The sequence below is a fragment of the Toxotes jaculatrix genome, chromosome 11, assembly GCF_017976425.1.
Source record: "Toxotes jaculatrix isolate fToxJac2 chromosome 11, fToxJac2.pri, whole genome shotgun sequence".
NCBI lineage: Eukaryota > Metazoa > Chordata > Actinopteri > Toxotidae > Toxotes > Toxotes jaculatrix.
In genome coordinates, this window is record NC_054404.1 from 5,953,494 (window position 1) to 5,971,134 (window position 17,641).

At 39.1% G+C, this 17,641-nt stretch overlaps 1 protein-coding gene across 1 annotated transcript; it reads right to left on the minus strand.

Annotated features, from left to right (window-relative positions):
- Positions 1 to 2,051: 2,051 nt before the first annotated feature.
- On the minus strand, positions 2,052 to 17,555 carry hhat (hedgehog acyltransferase). The gene is made up of 12 exons (XM_041050329.1): positions 17,428 to 17,555; positions 16,238 to 16,386; positions 16,084 to 16,148; positions 15,812 to 15,925; positions 15,523 to 15,717; positions 13,490 to 13,702; positions 12,872 to 13,049; positions 12,304 to 12,454; positions 10,972 to 11,007; positions 8,123 to 8,324; positions 7,065 to 7,209; positions 2,052 to 3,360 (listed from the first exon to the last, which is right to left on the minus strand). Exons 2-12 carry the CDS (start codon positions 16,356 to 16,358, stop codon positions 3,275 to 3,277), a joined length of 1,506 nt encoding a protein of 501 aa, XP_040906263.1. The 5' UTR covers positions 16,359 to 16,386; positions 17,428 to 17,555; the 3' UTR covers positions 2,052 to 3,274.
- Positions 17,556 to 17,641: the final 86 nt, after the last annotated feature.

Here is a 17,641-nt window from a genome sequence, read left to right on the forward strand (position 1 = left end):
CATCTATGTTACCTTTTAACTTCACCTTGTTGTGCATGTTGTAATAACTAGATTTCCACAAAGTAGACATTTTACACCCAGTGCAGGCCAAAGTGAACCACATGTAACACCTGCATACACGAAACATTTAGTACACATGTAAATGTTTACTGAAAAAAGGCTCAAATGCAAAGATTGATCTCAGGATTTTTTAACAATTGATATGGGATCATTCAAATTAAAATTAAAATCACAATTAGTTTCAAGTAACTCTCCAACTGGAAGTGAATAAATGTAAACTGTTAATTCAAAATAATAAGTCCTTTAATAATAATAAGACTTTGTAGTTTTGTTTTAAAGTGTTTTACTTTGAGAAGAGTTTATGTGGATTGTAAGCTTTAGTCTGGAATATTAAGGATCACAGCTAAAGATTCACGTTGATGTCACGTTATGTGGAGGTCCAAGGTGTAAACCTCTGATTGTCACACAACAGTTTAACCACAGCTGTTTATTAAAATAAGTAAAAAAAAAACCTGATGAAAAGCACTTAAGCAATGCAAACAACACAATTTAATGAGGTGCTGACTGTCATTCCCTATTATTTATGTGACTTAACCACTGATCCCGCATCAAAAATAATATTTATTTTCTTTAACAGATTGTGAAAAATGGAAATTGTAAATGGCGGAATATTTTTATTTTATCCACCATGAGCTGCTGTTTCACTTCACCAATGACACAGATGAATGACAGAACTGGTAATATTTGTGAAGCATATCTTAAACTTTCTATATGAATGGCTTGTAAGTTCGGTCTCTTGTGTTGGAGATACCATATTATTTCATGCTGTGATTGGTTATATTTAAACTGTAAATTTACTTTTTTCTTTTTGTTTCTTTAGATTTTACAGTATCGAACAGGAGCAGAACCAGACCAGATTATTTTCTGAAAATCAATAAAAACATCAAATCTTTTCCAGCTAAAGCAAAGCTGATTTTATGTCCCACAACAGTGATAAAGCAGGTGGATGGTACTGTCACTTGTGCCCAGCTCAGGAGGCTAAATTTTTTACTCACACCATAAATATATATATATATATATATACACACACACACACACACACACACACACACACTGATTATATTGCAATGTTTAGATTCTTAAGAAGGAGAAAAGTTTGGATTTGGTCTATGGGTTATGTAATATGCATATGCCTCATGTTCACATGTCATGCAATGAGAAATGTTAACTATTTCAAGCACAATGGGAGCTGTTTGTTATGAACTGTGACATACTGTGCAATTCATAATAAATATTTTATACATGCTGTAACACTGTCTGTCTCTTTAGGTGCCGTAGAGAAGCCTCTCTGACCTGTGAGGACTGTCAGCCGTGTGGTGTGTTTTACCTCCCCAGCCACTGATAAGGACACTTCTCTAAGAAAGTGTTCGTCAGCAGGTGTTTTCTTCTGCTGATCATCTTATGTCAGATAAACCTCACAGTTTTGTGCTCATTTAAGAGGATTCTTCGCTGACCCCCGCTCACATTGATCCGACTTAGTGCCACAGATGTGATAATCCCCGAGAACAGAAATCAGCTAATGGAACCAGAACAACAGCCAAGTTGTTGACAGAATAGATGGTATTATAACATGGTTTATTCTCCACTGATCACGATAAGAATCAAAGACCTGTGCAGGTAGGATGGATTACTGATTGAGAAACGCAACAGATAAACCTTGGGAATAATCAACTGTTGCTGCAGCATAATAAACAGAGAACCAGAGGCAATATGAGGGTTGTACGTCAGTGATGAATTTCAGCGATGGCACCTCTGGCTCAAAATTCTCTCATTTTAAAACTAATCCTCTTGAGACACCGTCCTCTGAAGCTGTTTGTTTACCTTATTGTGCTCTGTGAATAGTAAGAGGATCAAATTGTTATTGCAACATCACACTTTCTAAGCTCGAAAGACACATAAAAGCACAGATAAGCTTTTTTAAAGCAGCTTCCTATTAATTCCCAGGACGTATGGTTTACCCTTTAAAACTGCTGACAAACTAGTCACCCCTTACTGTGTTACAGAGTAAATTATTTATTGTGATCTTAAATGTAAAGCACAGATTCCAGCACTCTCAAGAAATTATCACCAAGAACTAAACATCAACTCGCTGGTTAAAAATCGGTTGACCCTCACTTAATCTGCCAATAATGATTTTTAACATTATCGAATAATCAGATTTTTATTTCCTATATATGTTAAAATAAATGTCCGTTACAATTTGAGTCTTGTCTAGGGAGGAAGGAGAGGGGGGTAAGTGGACTTGAGGCTGAGTGCTATAGACAGTGCAGGGATTTCATAAGTTATTGAGAAACTGATGAACACATTGTTGGTTTTGATCTTTTAATGGGATTTGTTGAAGAATGTGGAACAGCAACTTACCCTTTACAAATACTCACAGAACCTCTCTGTAAAAGCTGCTGAAAAAGTCTTTCAGCAAAGTTGACAATGAGTTCTGGAGGAGTTTTATGAGTTGATTTGAGAAAGGCTGAAGGAGTTTCTCAATGTATGGGAAATCTGTTTTTTAAATCCTCACTCCGAAATCTGGTTTCCTCTGCATTCCAGTTTGTGCTGAATTAAAAAGCTAGTGTAAACAATACATCAACTAATATTAGAGTCATCCTACAGGGAAATAATGACACTGATCAGGTCCCTGCTGCTCTATTCAGTCTTCTGTGCCCACTGACCGCCTCTGAATACACAGCTGTTTTTGTAGCCGAGCTGATAGAGGACAGTAAATGTGAAATCAGCGTTTCTCCAGCTTACCGCACCACTGAGCAATACCTTATCAGAGTCATATAACCAACACAGATTCAACGTCCATATTTCCCTTTACAGTTTCTTAGAATAACAGTGATTCATGGCAGCTTATTATAAAACATGCCTCAACACAGCCAAGGCAAAATATGACTTATATTAGAGACTGCCCTGAATTTACAACATCACACTCATTTAGTTACAGTTTATGTGCACTTAAATTTTCCATGAAGTACAGGAAACTCTCTCCTTAGAGAGAATCAACACTGATCCTTTAAGTCTGAGCTTACAGACGGATTTTGCCTGGTCCTGCAGGTTGTGGAAAGCGGCTGCTCAGCTGCACTTCAGCCAGATCTGGACAGGTTCTGTGGCTGTGAGCCACATTCTCCACAGAGAACCCGGGTGGTGAGAACAAGGCACTGTAGTTCTGGTTTGTCCGGCAGCACAGATTCTCACTCCGATACAGAGTCAAGGTGACTCATGGTGGGCGAGAAGTCCATTCAAGTCCAACCTGAGCAAAGCAGTAGAGGAAAGCCAGCATAGGCAGGGCCATGGTAGACCAGCCTGAAATTAAAAGAAAACTGATATACTTATCTGTAACAGGGAATAGTTAGATTTACAGAAAGGATCCAAACTCAGGAATATTTAGCATAATCAATCAGGACACAGCTTCCTTTATAAATACTGATGAATTCAATTTAAACTCAGGTAAAAAGTGTCTGCTGTGTACTGAGACTTGCATTCTTTTACAAGAGAGTAACAGTCTGGTCAATTTTCTCTGCTATACTGTGTTGTGTTACGGTTATTCTCTTTTTCTATTTATAGCTGTTTCTTGGAGGGTCGAGCAGGCAGGTAAGGACAGCTGTCTGCACCTCCTCCCCAACTGGCTTGGCGCCAGATTATCTCAGTAACCTGCACCTGCACCCACAATGCTTTTCAATAGTCTATTCTTTCCTATTCATGTCAAAATCTAATTCACATACACGCTAGCTTCTTTATGCACAGCTGTACTGTCAGTTTCCTGTCTGCGCTAGAGAAAGGCTACATGGGCTTAGGCTTACAAAGCCTTATTTTGATGATAAATATTTCTGTTATGCTGAAGTGAAGTTTTGTTTTGTATAGTTTGGGAATAAACATTAGTTTTTGTTTGCATTTGTCTTTAAAAACAGCCTTGATGATATTTCCAGTTGAGACATGCTAATTATTAATGCTACTTTAATGACATGAGACAAAATCATTTTCAAGCGCACTTTTGAAATATTACGCACTTCCGGCATTTAAACTAATCAAAGTCTTTTATTCTAAAGCCCTGTGTGCACCGTGAGCTCGCCTTGCTGTCGTGTCAAGCCGTCCCAGTGTTTTGTCTTTGCAGGTATGTACATTTCATTAACACCTTCCGTGTGAAATATATTTACTAACCAGGCGTAATACAGCTTTGTTTGTCTGTCAGTTGGTCCAGACTGAAATATCTGAATATTGGAGGGACTGGCATGAAATCTTGTGCAGGCATTTCACTGAAATGCTACAAATTTGAATTTGTTTATGACCGAATACCTGCAAAACTAACAGCATTTTCATCAGCCTCAGCTGCACTTTGTGTTTGGTGCTAATTTGCGACTGTTAGCGTGCTAGAGACTAGCTAAAGTTGGTAAACATAATGACGTTAGCATTGTCGCTGTGAACGGTTGTTAGCTTGCTGATGTTAGCATTTACCTCAAAAACACTGCTGTGTCTCAGCAGGGCTGAAACTAACGATTATTTTTCAGCATTGATTAATCTGCCGATTAGTTTTCCAATTAATCGATTAGTTGTTTCCCAGAGCGTAAGAAGTGACTTCTAACAGGGATAACTTCAAACATAGTCACTGAAATTTCAGTAAAGCCATTATAATTTAATGTGACGGTTCATATTATTGAATTGATACTAAGCACTGTGTCTTCTGGTAGGGTACCTTTCTAATAAGTTTAGGTTGATCTTACATGGGGGCTGTCAGGTGCCATGTTAGACACTTTAAACATGCTCTGTAAACATATACAACTATAGACACATAGTGTGAGTAGGAATTTGTTTTTGTACATTCCACCAGAGAGGTCAGAGTGCAATTGCGCTTCTGCCTGCACTTGTAAAAATCCCAGACAGGCTGATTTAAAAGCATTGATTTCATGTTAATGAAGCAAACCACAAGTCCCCCTCGTGGTTTATTATGCAGACATAAGGAATGGCCTTAGGCATCTCTGGCAGATCCATTATATTCCAATTTAAAGTACAAAAACACAAGATCTCAGTGAAAGCAACAAAATTATGAAGTGGCTCGTTCAATGGTCGATTTAAAATCAAGCATTGCCATGTTATGCCTTTATTTTTAGTATTTTAATGGTCCGAATGAATCACCATAAAAGCAAACTGAGATTCTCTGCGTAGTTTCTAGTTCTATATCTGAATAATTCACAACAGAAATGGTTTTTCCAAACACCCAGTATTTTTAGGGTTTCTCTTAACTTATTTACGCCAAGTGTACAGTGTTGTGTGAGTGAAAGAGGTCGTGAGAGCTCGAAGAAGCATAATGTTACGCACCATTTGCTCTGAGCCCGCCAGGCCTCCAACAAATGATTACTGTCACAATAAAGCTTAACTGTTGACTGGAATATGACCATCATTGGGCAGCTTAGGCTCGAGTTTGTGAAGAGAATATACCCTAGGCTGAAGAACAAATATAGAAAAGACTAACTCAAAGATTGTAGAGAACAGGAAGCGTGAGACGTGCAACAAGTTAAAAGGCTTCTCTTGTTGAGAAGGGACTGAACACAGACGTAATGACTACTTTTATTTGAAACCATTGAAAAACATTTCGCCTGCCTTTCATTTGCATGTGTACTAGTAATGTTGGAAGGTTAAGAGTTGCTGCCTTTACACTGACTCCAGAACATCAAGCAAATCCCAGTTTTAACATTTCACAACAGATCAGCAGGTGGAAAATGGATTTGCAAAAAGGGAGAGATGCTAGAGGCTACATGATCCCTGGCAGAGCCACTTTTCAGCTGCTTGAGCCAATGTTTTCCTCTGCAGAGAGCAATCAATCTGAAAGTCATGACAGCGCTACCTGTGGTGTTGCAGTGTTCACATTTTACACTTCACTGCTGGACTCACAGTTCATACTATAGCATTCGTTGATTTTAAAGCTTCATAAATAATTATTTTTCTATTAACAACAGATAAGAGTGACCATGTGTAATCTGAAAAGAAGCGTTGTTTTCGTTTTATGGCCCGCAACTTTACTTGGTTCAGTCTCATCTCTCTCATCAACCTTGTTTCCAGCAGCAGGCAGCTGTTTTCAACAAAACAGCTTTGATAAACCAACTGTACTCTACCTACCCAGAACCAAACAGCATGTAGACAAAGTCAGCTGGTGACCACAGTGGAGCATTTAGCAGCTATAGAGTCAGATATTTTCCCCATTACTTGGCAAAGACAAAGAAAGAGCCACAGGGAGAGTGAATATTGAGCCAGAAACACATCTTAATTATTTTTCTATTAACAACAGCTAAAGTTGCTCTGTGTGTGTGCTGGGTGTGTTAATAGGAAACTGTTTGCTAACATGTAACACTAATACCAGCCAGTTATAAGATAATAAGATAATGTCAGTTTTTGCCTATTTATTTTAATTCAGCATGAATTAACAGTTCTTGTTAATACATTATATAAATTATACGATGATGTATCAACATTGAGTTGAGTTCTCGGCACTGACTCTGCACCCAAACCTGAGGCGAGTGCAGCTCAGACTGCTTATCATGTGTAGACAGGCCTGAGGAGGCCCTGCCATCTTGCTTTAGGTACCAAATGAGCCAAATAAAGACACAGGGAGCAAAACAGGGACTGGCACACCCACGAAGCAGATGTCTCTCTATTTGGGAGAGTTTTCCCATGCAGATGCATAAAATACGCCAGTATGACCACAACCTCACCATCCACTGAAAATACTGCTAAAAAAATGCAGCTAAAAATACAGACCTCCTGAACAGCAGCATTTTTAGTCATTGTATTATATTTTATTTATGATTTTATTTTCAGCCTATGTGAGCTGGCCTCTCTGTTGCTTTAGACACACTATCTGCTGTCACTGGAGGAGAGTCTGCCTTGTCCTACAATTCAGCTCAATGACTGATGGTCCACACTGGTAACAAATCTATAAATGCCGGCCGAAACAGTCCTGCAAAATAAAGGCACACACAAATCCTACTGAGGGAGTGTTTTAGAAGGCAGTTTACCTTGAATGAAGACACGCTTCCAGAAGATTTTGCCAACATGTATCCCCCCAAGGAACACCAGATTAGACAGGATGAGCATGGCAGTGGAGAAGGCAGAGAGAAGGGCAATGGAACGTCTTTTCATTGTTGCAGAGAAATTCTGCTCCTGGGAAATCAGTAAAAAAAAAGTAAATTGGACGAGAACCACTAGAGATTTTCCTTGGAAATATGAGAAACAAAAACACCAAAGCACCTGCCACTAGTGAACTGTGTGACCATAAACTAGGAAGGATTACACTGTATCGCATCAGATTTTATTACTATTTTGAGAACACAAACTTTTTCCCAAGGCTAGAGGCAAAGAAAAAAAAAAGAATAGCCTGAATGAATTCATTGTTAATGTATTGGAACCAGACTTTCTACTCACAACAATGTTGTGAATGTGACAATTAGATGTAAATTGTTCAAAACATCAAAATCGTACACCTCTGAGCTTACCAGTTCCCTTTATCAAAGCCGGCATGTTTTTCTGACAGTTAGGCGTTGCAAAACAATGACATCAGACTCTGCATCTAACAGTCCGAAGCGTGGCCTCATTTCACAAAGAGAGATGATGACAGTGCTAGCTGTAATGTCTGTAAAATGGTGATTTCAAGTAAGGGTGGAAACACCAGCAATATGCTGAAACATCTGTCTACACAAAGTGGGCTTAAATTCCAGGAATGCCATGTATTTGACACTGTATGCATGAGTGCCACAGCTTCCCAACTGCTGAATGCTGAAAACCTCTGTAGGCCTGCTTCTTTAGAATACAGAAAATTTATCAGGAATCATTAAGGGAATCGATAAAGAATTGGACAAATAAGCAGAATCAATAATGACACCGGTGTCAATCAAATCTTATTAATTCCAGATATTAATTAGATGCAACAGGATTCTAGCCAGTTTGTATAGATACTGTAGCAGCTCTAGGCAACATCTCTAACATTATATGACCCCTCTGGTTTCTGGTTACAGGAAAGACTTCAACATGCACTGTCTGCACTGTCAAGAGGCAGAGGCCTGGATTTCAAACTTACAACAATGGAGTGAATAAAGGATGAAGCAAAGAGAGACTTCAATCCGTTTTCCACCAGAACTCCAGCCCAGTTCATCAGGGCCCAGTACTGTAAGTAGTCATGGCCACCGTGCCAGAGGCAGACGAATCCAAACGCAAGGCCAGTGGATAACATTTTGTAAAGAGGGCCATGTCGCGAACCTCCCAATGGCACATAGATGTATCTGAAAAATAAGTACAAAACATGAAGAAATAAGGGGTTCAATGCTATTATAATAAATAAAATGTTACAACTGTTTAAAGGAAGTTTTAACCTGTCTATGTCAAGGAAAAGCAGTAAAAGAAACAGTGAATAATAATAAGTGACAATTTAGTGATTCCATTATTTTTCTTTAGTAGGACACGGATATACTGCAGCCAATGAATAGTGCAGTTGTAAAACAAAAGAGGACTAAAAATGACACCACAATGCACCAATGAATTGCAAAGAACACCTGTCACAGAAATTATCATGTCACATTCATTGATTTTTAATCAAATAAACATTGCTCTGACGTCCACTGCAAAAACAGAGGCACACCAGGGAATATTAATCCTGCCAAGTTGTTAATAATGCAACTGGGTTAATTCCAAAGTGGTTCCTGTGACTTGAACCAAACCCTTGACACACATTAAACCCACTTTCTTGCTTTGGTTGGATAAAGTCTGATTTCAGCATTTTGGCTTATAAATTGAGGGCAGACAGTTAATTTATCAAACAGCAAATATCTACCATATAACTCATACCTGCATGTAATTTTCATTTTCAGTGGTTTAAATGAGATTGCATTGCATATAGCATAAAAGTAGCAGCTGTATTCTCATGCAATAGCCCACTTGAAGTGAATAATAGCCCTCCAATCAGTAAAGAATGTGGTGCATGCCGTGAAGAAAGATGGTCTCCGATATTGTGAGAACCTCGTCCGTCCCAAAGGTACAGAGAGCCTCAACATGCTACAACAGTCCAACGCACTTAGAAACAAACATCACGTTCTATCTAGCATTGCTGAGCTGGGAACTAATTATCTCAGCTACCCTGTGGCTAATCAATGTTCCTGAAAGATGAGCCAGCATTTTCTGAGCCTTAAATAGAGTGGCCAGCTTGGCCATATTGGAGGATGAAAGTAGGTGCAAAAACAGATGGAGAGGCACCAGTGTCAGAGCCAGAGCAAACTGAATACCTACACATACTGAGAACCTATCCATCTGTTTAAATTATTTAGATGTGGATGGATTCTAAGCAGATGTTCATGAAAATATGATAATTTTGAGATATACATTACTACCTGAATAATCAGTGTGTTATGTAACACCTGACTGCTGCAATCTGGGGCTACAAACAACAATATGCAGGTTTTTGGCAGGAGTTAGACAGTCTGGCTGCTATTGTTGGTTCCTGAGCTCTTACAGAGACATATCATTCATTTGATCTTTCTTGCTTTAAGCGCAATCAGAACCAAAGTGGAATGCTCTGCTCAACCCAACCCAGTCCATGCCCCAATTTATTTATTTAGAACTCATATACCCCAGGATTTGGGCTCAAACATTCCTTCTCACGTTGCTCTGCTCTAACTCCATCAAACAAACAGTCAGAGCTCTTTTGTTGGCCGATAACTGTATATATATATATATGTGTGTGTGTGTGAAACAGAGAACCTGAGACACATAGTTGTGTACAGGCAGGGAAAGCGTAATGGAATGGCGATGAATGAGCCACTTAGCTGCCCAGGGAGACGGGGTGTCAGTGAGTCATGTGGAGCACATCATTTAACACCTACGCACTCATCTAGCCCTCTTCAGACAATTTCAACAGAATTTCAGAACTGCATTAAAACCTCTTTAAAAGCACTTTCACTAGAAGGAACGGCGGGGCATTGTGTCATGGGTATCATTTTGCATCTGCAGTAGGATAATTGCAAGTGATGCCATTAAGCAGGAGAAAACAATTTCCAATGGACACAGATTAAAATGGAAACTTGCATTTGCAATTTAAATTCTGGGATCCTAAGCAAACAATTTGGAGGCTCTTTAACGGTGTGATATCATATATGATACCATATTTCATTCCAAACTCGTCTTTAACACCTGAAAAACATACACCATCATACAGAAAACAACAGAAAACAGCCAGTCAACACAAACACTAATGAGCAAACAATAACCAAGGCAAGGGAACATTTTCACACAATATCACAGTGTAATTTCTGACAACTGTGCAACTGTAGTATTGCTTTAATGTAGCAACCCACATCTACCAAGTGGACCATAAACTCTCAATAGGCTGCATTCAGCCAAGTGTGCATCATTAAAAGCAGACAAACTAATAATGTGTGTTGTCCAAACTACGAGTGAGCAGACACATAATGCTCCCATTACATATGCACATATTAAACAAGGAGGCATTTCTCCAGGGTGCAGGAACAGCAACACAACAGAAGAACTATTCACCAACAACATGCAACCTCATAATCATGAGAAAGCCTACATGCAAATGCAGCATCCTTGTCCATTATGATGACACATGCGGGCAGGCAGCTGGAGAATGGCAGCTTTTTTAAGGATATTCAACCAGCAAATTCAATGCCGCGCAGGAAATGAGCTCTTTACAGGAAGTGTGCAATAAATAACAGATACAGTATGATTAAACACATGCTATACCAAAGATTACAATAAAGTAAAACAGACATAAAACTAAATGAATAGATAATTAGCAATACAGATAGACAGACATTCAAATATAAGAGCTATTATTTGATTTAGATGACATTTCACATTTTTAGTATGCATTAACATCTGAATTAGTCTGTCCACTGCTCATGAAGTGCCTCTTACCTGATGAGCCATCGATACAGCCCCTCGTCAAAGTGCCTGGGAGTGAAAGGAAAAAAAAAGGATGTTTGAGTCACAAATTTACATAATAATATAGCACTAACACCTGAGCACTAGGCTTCATATAAACTGAGGCATGTGTCGTATGTATGATGTATGTCGCTCTTTGTCATTTAGAAGATTAGAAAAAGTGTTTTCCTTTTTTTTTTTTTTTTTTTTTTTTTCTTGGTCTATAAACCGGAGCTGTTTGGTCAATGATGTTGGTGGACAGCTTTATGCATTCCATCAATGTTGTCAACATTGGCCAGCTCAGCACACACAGGCTGGATTGGAGTGCACCAGTGTCAGCACATTGGTCAAGCTAGTGTACAGGCCGTGCATTTTTACTGCTATAACAAACACACAGCCTTCCATCTCAACTTTATGTGCTCCAAATTAAGACAACATTTTCTGCTTGTTAATTATTTTGCTGCATATGAGCCAGAAGTCTTTTTTTTTTCCCCACGCACGTGGTGCGGATCCTGGAGGACCTCAAAGCTAACTGTTGCATACACCTAACTGTCCTGAAATATTGTCTTTAGCCTGTTATATGTTTGAAGTCTTGCTGATTAAGCTGCTTTATCTCTGTTTAACAAACACTGCAACCTGTGTGTTCATTAACTTGAGCAATTGTGACCCCTTCAGCATAAACCAGGCATCGTCTTTTCCTTTGTCTTGCAGCAAAAGTGTTAAATGAGGTTAATAAATGTATGATGTCCACTCTTGTGGAGGTGGGTGCGACAGAAATAACTCATTATTACGTGTGTGACTATTAGCCACACTAAACCATTGCTGTACCTGAAAAATCTTTCTTGTTTTATGATATTATGCTGGGTTGTGTAATAAACTCATAAACTGAGAATGTATCAGTTTATTACACTCATTTTGGTGATTTTTAACAGGCTGACATGCTTTGTTTTGTTTCAGGTTTTACTCTGTTGTCTTAGGAATGCTTAGAGAAAAGAAAGGAAGAGATTTGGCCTACAAGTACAGAATCTGTCCCGGTGAACAAACCCTTTTAGCTTGAGTCTAAAAGAATGGTATAATGTTCTTGGTACAGAGGTGACCTATTGTTCTGATTGCCAGTAATAACAGAAGATGAGACTAGTCACTGTGCCCAGTCTGAATCTGATTGCCAAAGCACAGTGAGCACTTAAAGCACTTCACTTTAAATGTACCTTTTCCTCAAGGATAACAGGAATGCTAGCTTTGCCAGTCACTGAAGTGTTAAGGAATTCTGGCTGCAAGATCAGTATAACAGGCTATTTGTGTCAGTGGTGCTAAGTATAATCTTACCTCCACATCCCTGTGAAGCTGTACATGATGCTGACACAGCAAGGAAGCTTTGGGGGTACTAGTTTATCCAAAGTAGCCAGCATGGATGGAAGGCCAAACAGAACCAGATACTTTACATAGAAGAACTGGACGAGGGCCAGGGCCAGACCGCCTGTGAGGTGGGGGAAAAGGAGGTGTTCAAACTGATATTTATTATTTTTAACAATTAAGACAAGTTTTTTTCCTATAGACTACAGCAACCTCTTACATTAAATTACAATTACCTTCCAAAACGTAGGTGTCCAAGTGAAAATATAGTATATAATATAGACAATATATTATACTGATATACAAACAAAATGACACCAGAAAAACTGGATTATGAATCGAGGGCAATGAGTAAGTCAGTAATCAGCATATCTGATGGGGTTTTAGAACCAACTAAATCCTGTGGGGGTAACATGTTTTTAGATTCTGCATCTTGAAAACATGTTCAGTGTGTGTCTGAAGTGGCAGAGAAACATTAAAGCTGAAACTCAATGCTATACTGCTCATGAAAGCCAAAAATACCTACACTGTAAAGACTTACCCAAGGCCCAAGGAGGAAGAATTTCTAAGTAGGTCTCATTAGACTGGATGGAGTGCATGTACATTACATGGATCATGTATTCTGCAATGCACCACCACAGTATGATCCGTCCTGACCTGAGCACCAAATAACTCAAAGCAGATTTGTCCCTGTCACTCTCCTCAGCAGGCCTTCGCATCTGCAAGTGGAGAAAGTGAACATGTTTTTAAGGGTTGCTGGTTGAATCTTCACCACCAAATACCAGAAGTGAAGATCTAGATTTTTCTAGAAAAAAGATCTAACACAAACATGTATGTATGTATATGTATAAATTAACTCCAAAGACGGGTATGAAAACAAGCAGGCATGAAGAGGTGCACAAGTGATGTAGAAGTGGCAGTCAGACCAAATATATAAAAGCTATTTCTCTACAAATATGAAAAATTCAAATTACTGTGCTCCTGCAAATAGCCCACCACTGATGTGCTGTCTACTATGTTTTTAAAAAGGTGACCTGAGATCACCTGTACTTTGGAACAGCAGTTAGCTTCAACTTCTTCCAGACAAAAACAAAAGAAGAATTTTTTTTTTTTCAATGTCGCAGTTTACTTCAGGAGTAACCTTTGATGGCTTTCTTACCTGCTCAATGTAGTCTTTGTATGAGATAATGGGTCCATTGTAGAAAAAAGGATGATAGAAGGTGTATGAAAACAACCAACAGAGCTGCACAGCTCCACCATGGTCTGGAGGACGCCAGCAATGCTCCAGGCTGAAGCTGATGAAGCGCAGACCACAGACAGCAACACTGAAGAGCAGCAGATAGTACTCCTCCTCTGTCCTGTACCAGCTTCTCTGTGAAATACAGTGGGAAGGCCAATTATTTTTTACACATTTCTGGAGAATCCTTATATAAATAGTGACAGTTTGACTCTAAATTTAGATGTGCCTTTAAAATCACTCTTTACCTAATGAGAACATTAGCAGATTATAACATATTTCACACAGAAGACTGGTTAAAAAATCTGTAAGCTCTTCCCAAATACTAATAAACATATTCTTCAGACAGCTTTTAATGAGGGCTGCTTAACAGCATGGGGAATATTACTGCTTTCGAAGTCAGTAGTGTGCAATTGCGTGGGTGGGGGGTGGGGGGGGGGGTGAGCACAGGAGAGGGAGAGGCAGATCTTTAGAAGCGTGCACAGGTCTGTCAGGTCTGTTTCACTTTCTAAATTCAAATTTCTAACAACTGTGACTGGAGCACAGTTGCCTGGCAGTAACCATGCTTGATGTGTCAGATACTGTGCAGTTAAAGGGCGTTTTCAGAGGAGGATAGATGTTAGTTCATCCTAAAAGGAGTGAAATACTAAGAGCCAGTTTCCATAATAACCAATGAGTGTAGAAGTGAATGGAACTGAGTTCCTAAAACCATATTAATACTGAATTTAAATCAGTTTTTGATCTGTAATTCATTGTGGTCATCACTGTGTTGTATTAAATAGAAGGCAGTTTGGTAACATCTCATTATCACTGCAACAAATTCCTGTAGAAAGATACTGTGCTTCTCCCATCTTCTAATCCTCAGGAAATACTGGAATACTGCTTGATGTGTATGCTTTCAATAAATTCACTCAACTTTTACCGACAGAATAATGGAGCTGAGAGGCCAAATGGCTTTACATCCATTTAGTATCTTGCGCCCTCTTGTGTTCTTTGCAAATATGACATTTAGTGATAATCAAATGGTAAAATCCAACTGAATAGTAAATCTCAAAACAGACTTTCAGTATCACAATATAAAATAAATGGTAAGTTTGTACAATGTCAATAAAGACACAGACCCAGGTCTGAATAGAACAGGTAATGTTCAGTTCAATTAGCTAGTTAAGGAGGAGCCAATCAGGTGAGAAGACCAGTAATCTGTGCAGCACAGTTTTCAGCTGTGTGGAGAGTGAGACAAAGACTTTCTTTTGCAAGTTTTGGAGAGTTTTGTAGGAGGTTAACGGATTTTGTTTTTGTGTATACTGTGTGTGCAAGTAAGGGTAAGTGTAGTTTCATTACATCAAGTGTTGGTTTTGTTACTTAAGGAGTTTTAGGCCTGATTAAATGTGTGTGAGATGCAGATCAGATCTGAAACAACAACAAGAACGGTGGCTTCATAATGGAGTATTTGCATTTGGTTTAATAACTATTATTGCTGCTTATACCTGTTTAGCCTCTTGTAAGTTTAATGATTTAGTTGGGGTAGAAATACAATATTAGTTACTGCAATTTACAGCATTTTTTTGTTGATGCAGTGAAAGTGATTTGTTTTTGCATTATTTGTTTTAGAGCCACATTCACATTCCCATCTATATACACACCTACAACTGTAAAGGACAACTATCTATCTCCAAAATTTTCTTACAGACGATAAAACAGACACACACCAGTGGAAATGCTGGCAGTCATTCAATCTAAATCTTTCTGAGTTTTGTGAATCTGTAGTTGTGTTTTCATTTATTTATTTTTTTTACCAAGTGAACAGTTAAAAACATTTAACAGATTCAACTTTAAATAGCGAAAAAAAACTTTTTAAGTTTCCTTTACTTTGTTTTTAAACATATTTTTACTTGTCTGTTTTTATCCTTTTAATGCAAAATCAGGAACAAGTACAATCCAGGTGATAAACCCACCTGGATCTCTTGTAGTGGTTGGATGTGAAGTGTGGAGAGCAGCAGCAGGTTACATGCCCATGACAGAGAGGGCTTTCGCAGTTGGGCCACTGAAAAGGACAGGCCCAGATGTACCAGCAACACACTCACACCTTTAACCCCCAACACGCTGCTGGCTGCCAAGAGGCCATATATTGTGAGTGCTGGAATCCGAAGCTGTTAAAGAAACATGAAAAATGAGTTGGATTGGAACATCTCCAACAACATAACTATATTTACCCTTAATAGCAGTGTGGCATCTGTTTCCTACCTTGGGGTAAAAGATGCTGGTCAGTCTTGATATGACACCATGACCGGTCAGGGTCCACAGTAAAGACTTCTTAGCCCATTCAGTCCAGAAACTCCACTCAAAGTCTGATGGGTCCTGACAAAAAGAACTAACTTTAAAATACACCTTAAGTTTGTTGAAAAGTAGATCTTAAGAGTGTAAAGGCCCTAATTTTTACATATCAATTCAGTGAGATGCAGCATAATATTGGTTCAGAATGGGTTTTCAATCAGCAATTTCAACACTGAACTTACCCTTTTAAAATCCTTAAGAAGGCCTTTATCCAACTGGAATTCTCTCTCTAATCCTGCTTCGTGCTCTGAGATACGAAACAGGAATTAACTTCAATTTTTTTTTACCTTCTCAATTCACTGAACCAACATTTTGATATCTGTTCATCTCCCTTACCTTTAGAGAACTTGTGCAGATGGTAGAAAGAGTACAGATGCGAGCCAAAGGACAGCACCCAATACGCAAGGATCTCTGTCCATGGCAGCGGTGCCAGCTGGGCCTTTGATTTAGATGTCATCAGGTAAAATCACTGTGCTATAGTGCACCTAAAAGATAGTGATTGAGAAACACACACACACCGGTAATTGAATTACCAAGCAGTTGCTTGAAATTTGAGGTTGAGGTTTAATATTGTATTTTCACTGTACTTACAGATGTAGCTAAACTTTGTCATCACAAATCAACCCGTTATCAAATTGAAATCACTGCCGTTGCTAGGTAACACTGCCCTTAGACGTCGCGGAATATGACGTAGCCCGACCATCTTAACCAACGTGCGTTACCAGGTAGGGCAGGCTTTAATTGGTCGGGTAATAATTGCTTTGGAGAGGTTGTTATAATTTGGGCTACTATAATATTAGGGCGGTTTCCATCTACAAAAAGTTTGTCTATGTTCCAGGGTTTTAAACTGTAAGGTGAGGGGGAAAAATAAGCTACAGTGTGAGGTGAAAGGGACGATCAACAGTTGCGGCAGCTGTGGTGGCAATTAAGGTAGGCTACTTCAAAAACCCTCAGTGCTCGATTGCAGCAGTTTGTCAAAAACCTTAAAACAGTCAAATATGAACATACAGACATAATACACCTATTTTTTTTTTTTTTAGATTCAATGTGACTTACACTTTTCGGGGATATCATTTTCTCTGAAGAAAAAAGGACGCACCTTGCAACTCCAGAACTCGCCTAAGAATCATGACTTTTTAAAGTTTTCTTCAGTATCAAAATAATTCGGTGACAGTTTTCAGTTCATCCGCTGGTATGCAGCAAACCGGAACTGCCAGTGGCGAATTCGGCGTTTCTCATTCACCAAAAATGTAAAGTTAAAAAACGGATCGATTGAGTGGGCTCGGCGTTTAATTTTATTTTACTTTTGGCAGTCAAATCTGGCAACACTGCCCGGCGAACGGGCAGCACAGGAAGGACTAAACCAGGTAACCAGGTTCCTTGGCACTGAGATTAAGACGAGACCTCTGGAACCGAGTCTGCGTGTGTGTGTACACGTTACCTGAAAACTTAAGCTATCCTAGTCGAATGACTGTTAGCTAACGTTAGCTAAGCAAGCTAATCATTTAAGCAATTTGCAGTGTTACCTAGTAATACTGAGCTGGTGTTCATTGCGTCGCTGTAAATTGTAGACAGCACTGTTTGACGGTGCATGGACCGTAGAAACATAACGCTGTTACTCTCCGGTTTCCAACATTCAAAGGCACTGGATTCTCCTTCTTTTCCTTCTTTCATTCCGGCAAATAACCGTGTATTAAAGCATGACCGCCCCCAACTGTGTCGGAGTGGCTCGTCAGTTTA

Coding starts and splice junctions, on each gene's coding strand:
- hhat (XM_041050329.1), bottom strand. CDS start 16,358: ATGACATCTAAATCAAAGGCCCAGCTGGCACCGCTGCCATGGACAGAG. Junction 13,050..13,489: donor ACAAAGACTACATTGAGCAG/GTAAGAAAGCCA, acceptor CTCCACTTGCAG/ATGCGAAGGCCTGCTGAGGA. Junction 12,455..12,871: donor TCTTCCTCCTTGGGCCTTGG/GTAAGTCTTTAC, acceptor CCCACCTCACAG/GCGGTCTGGCCCTGGCCCTC.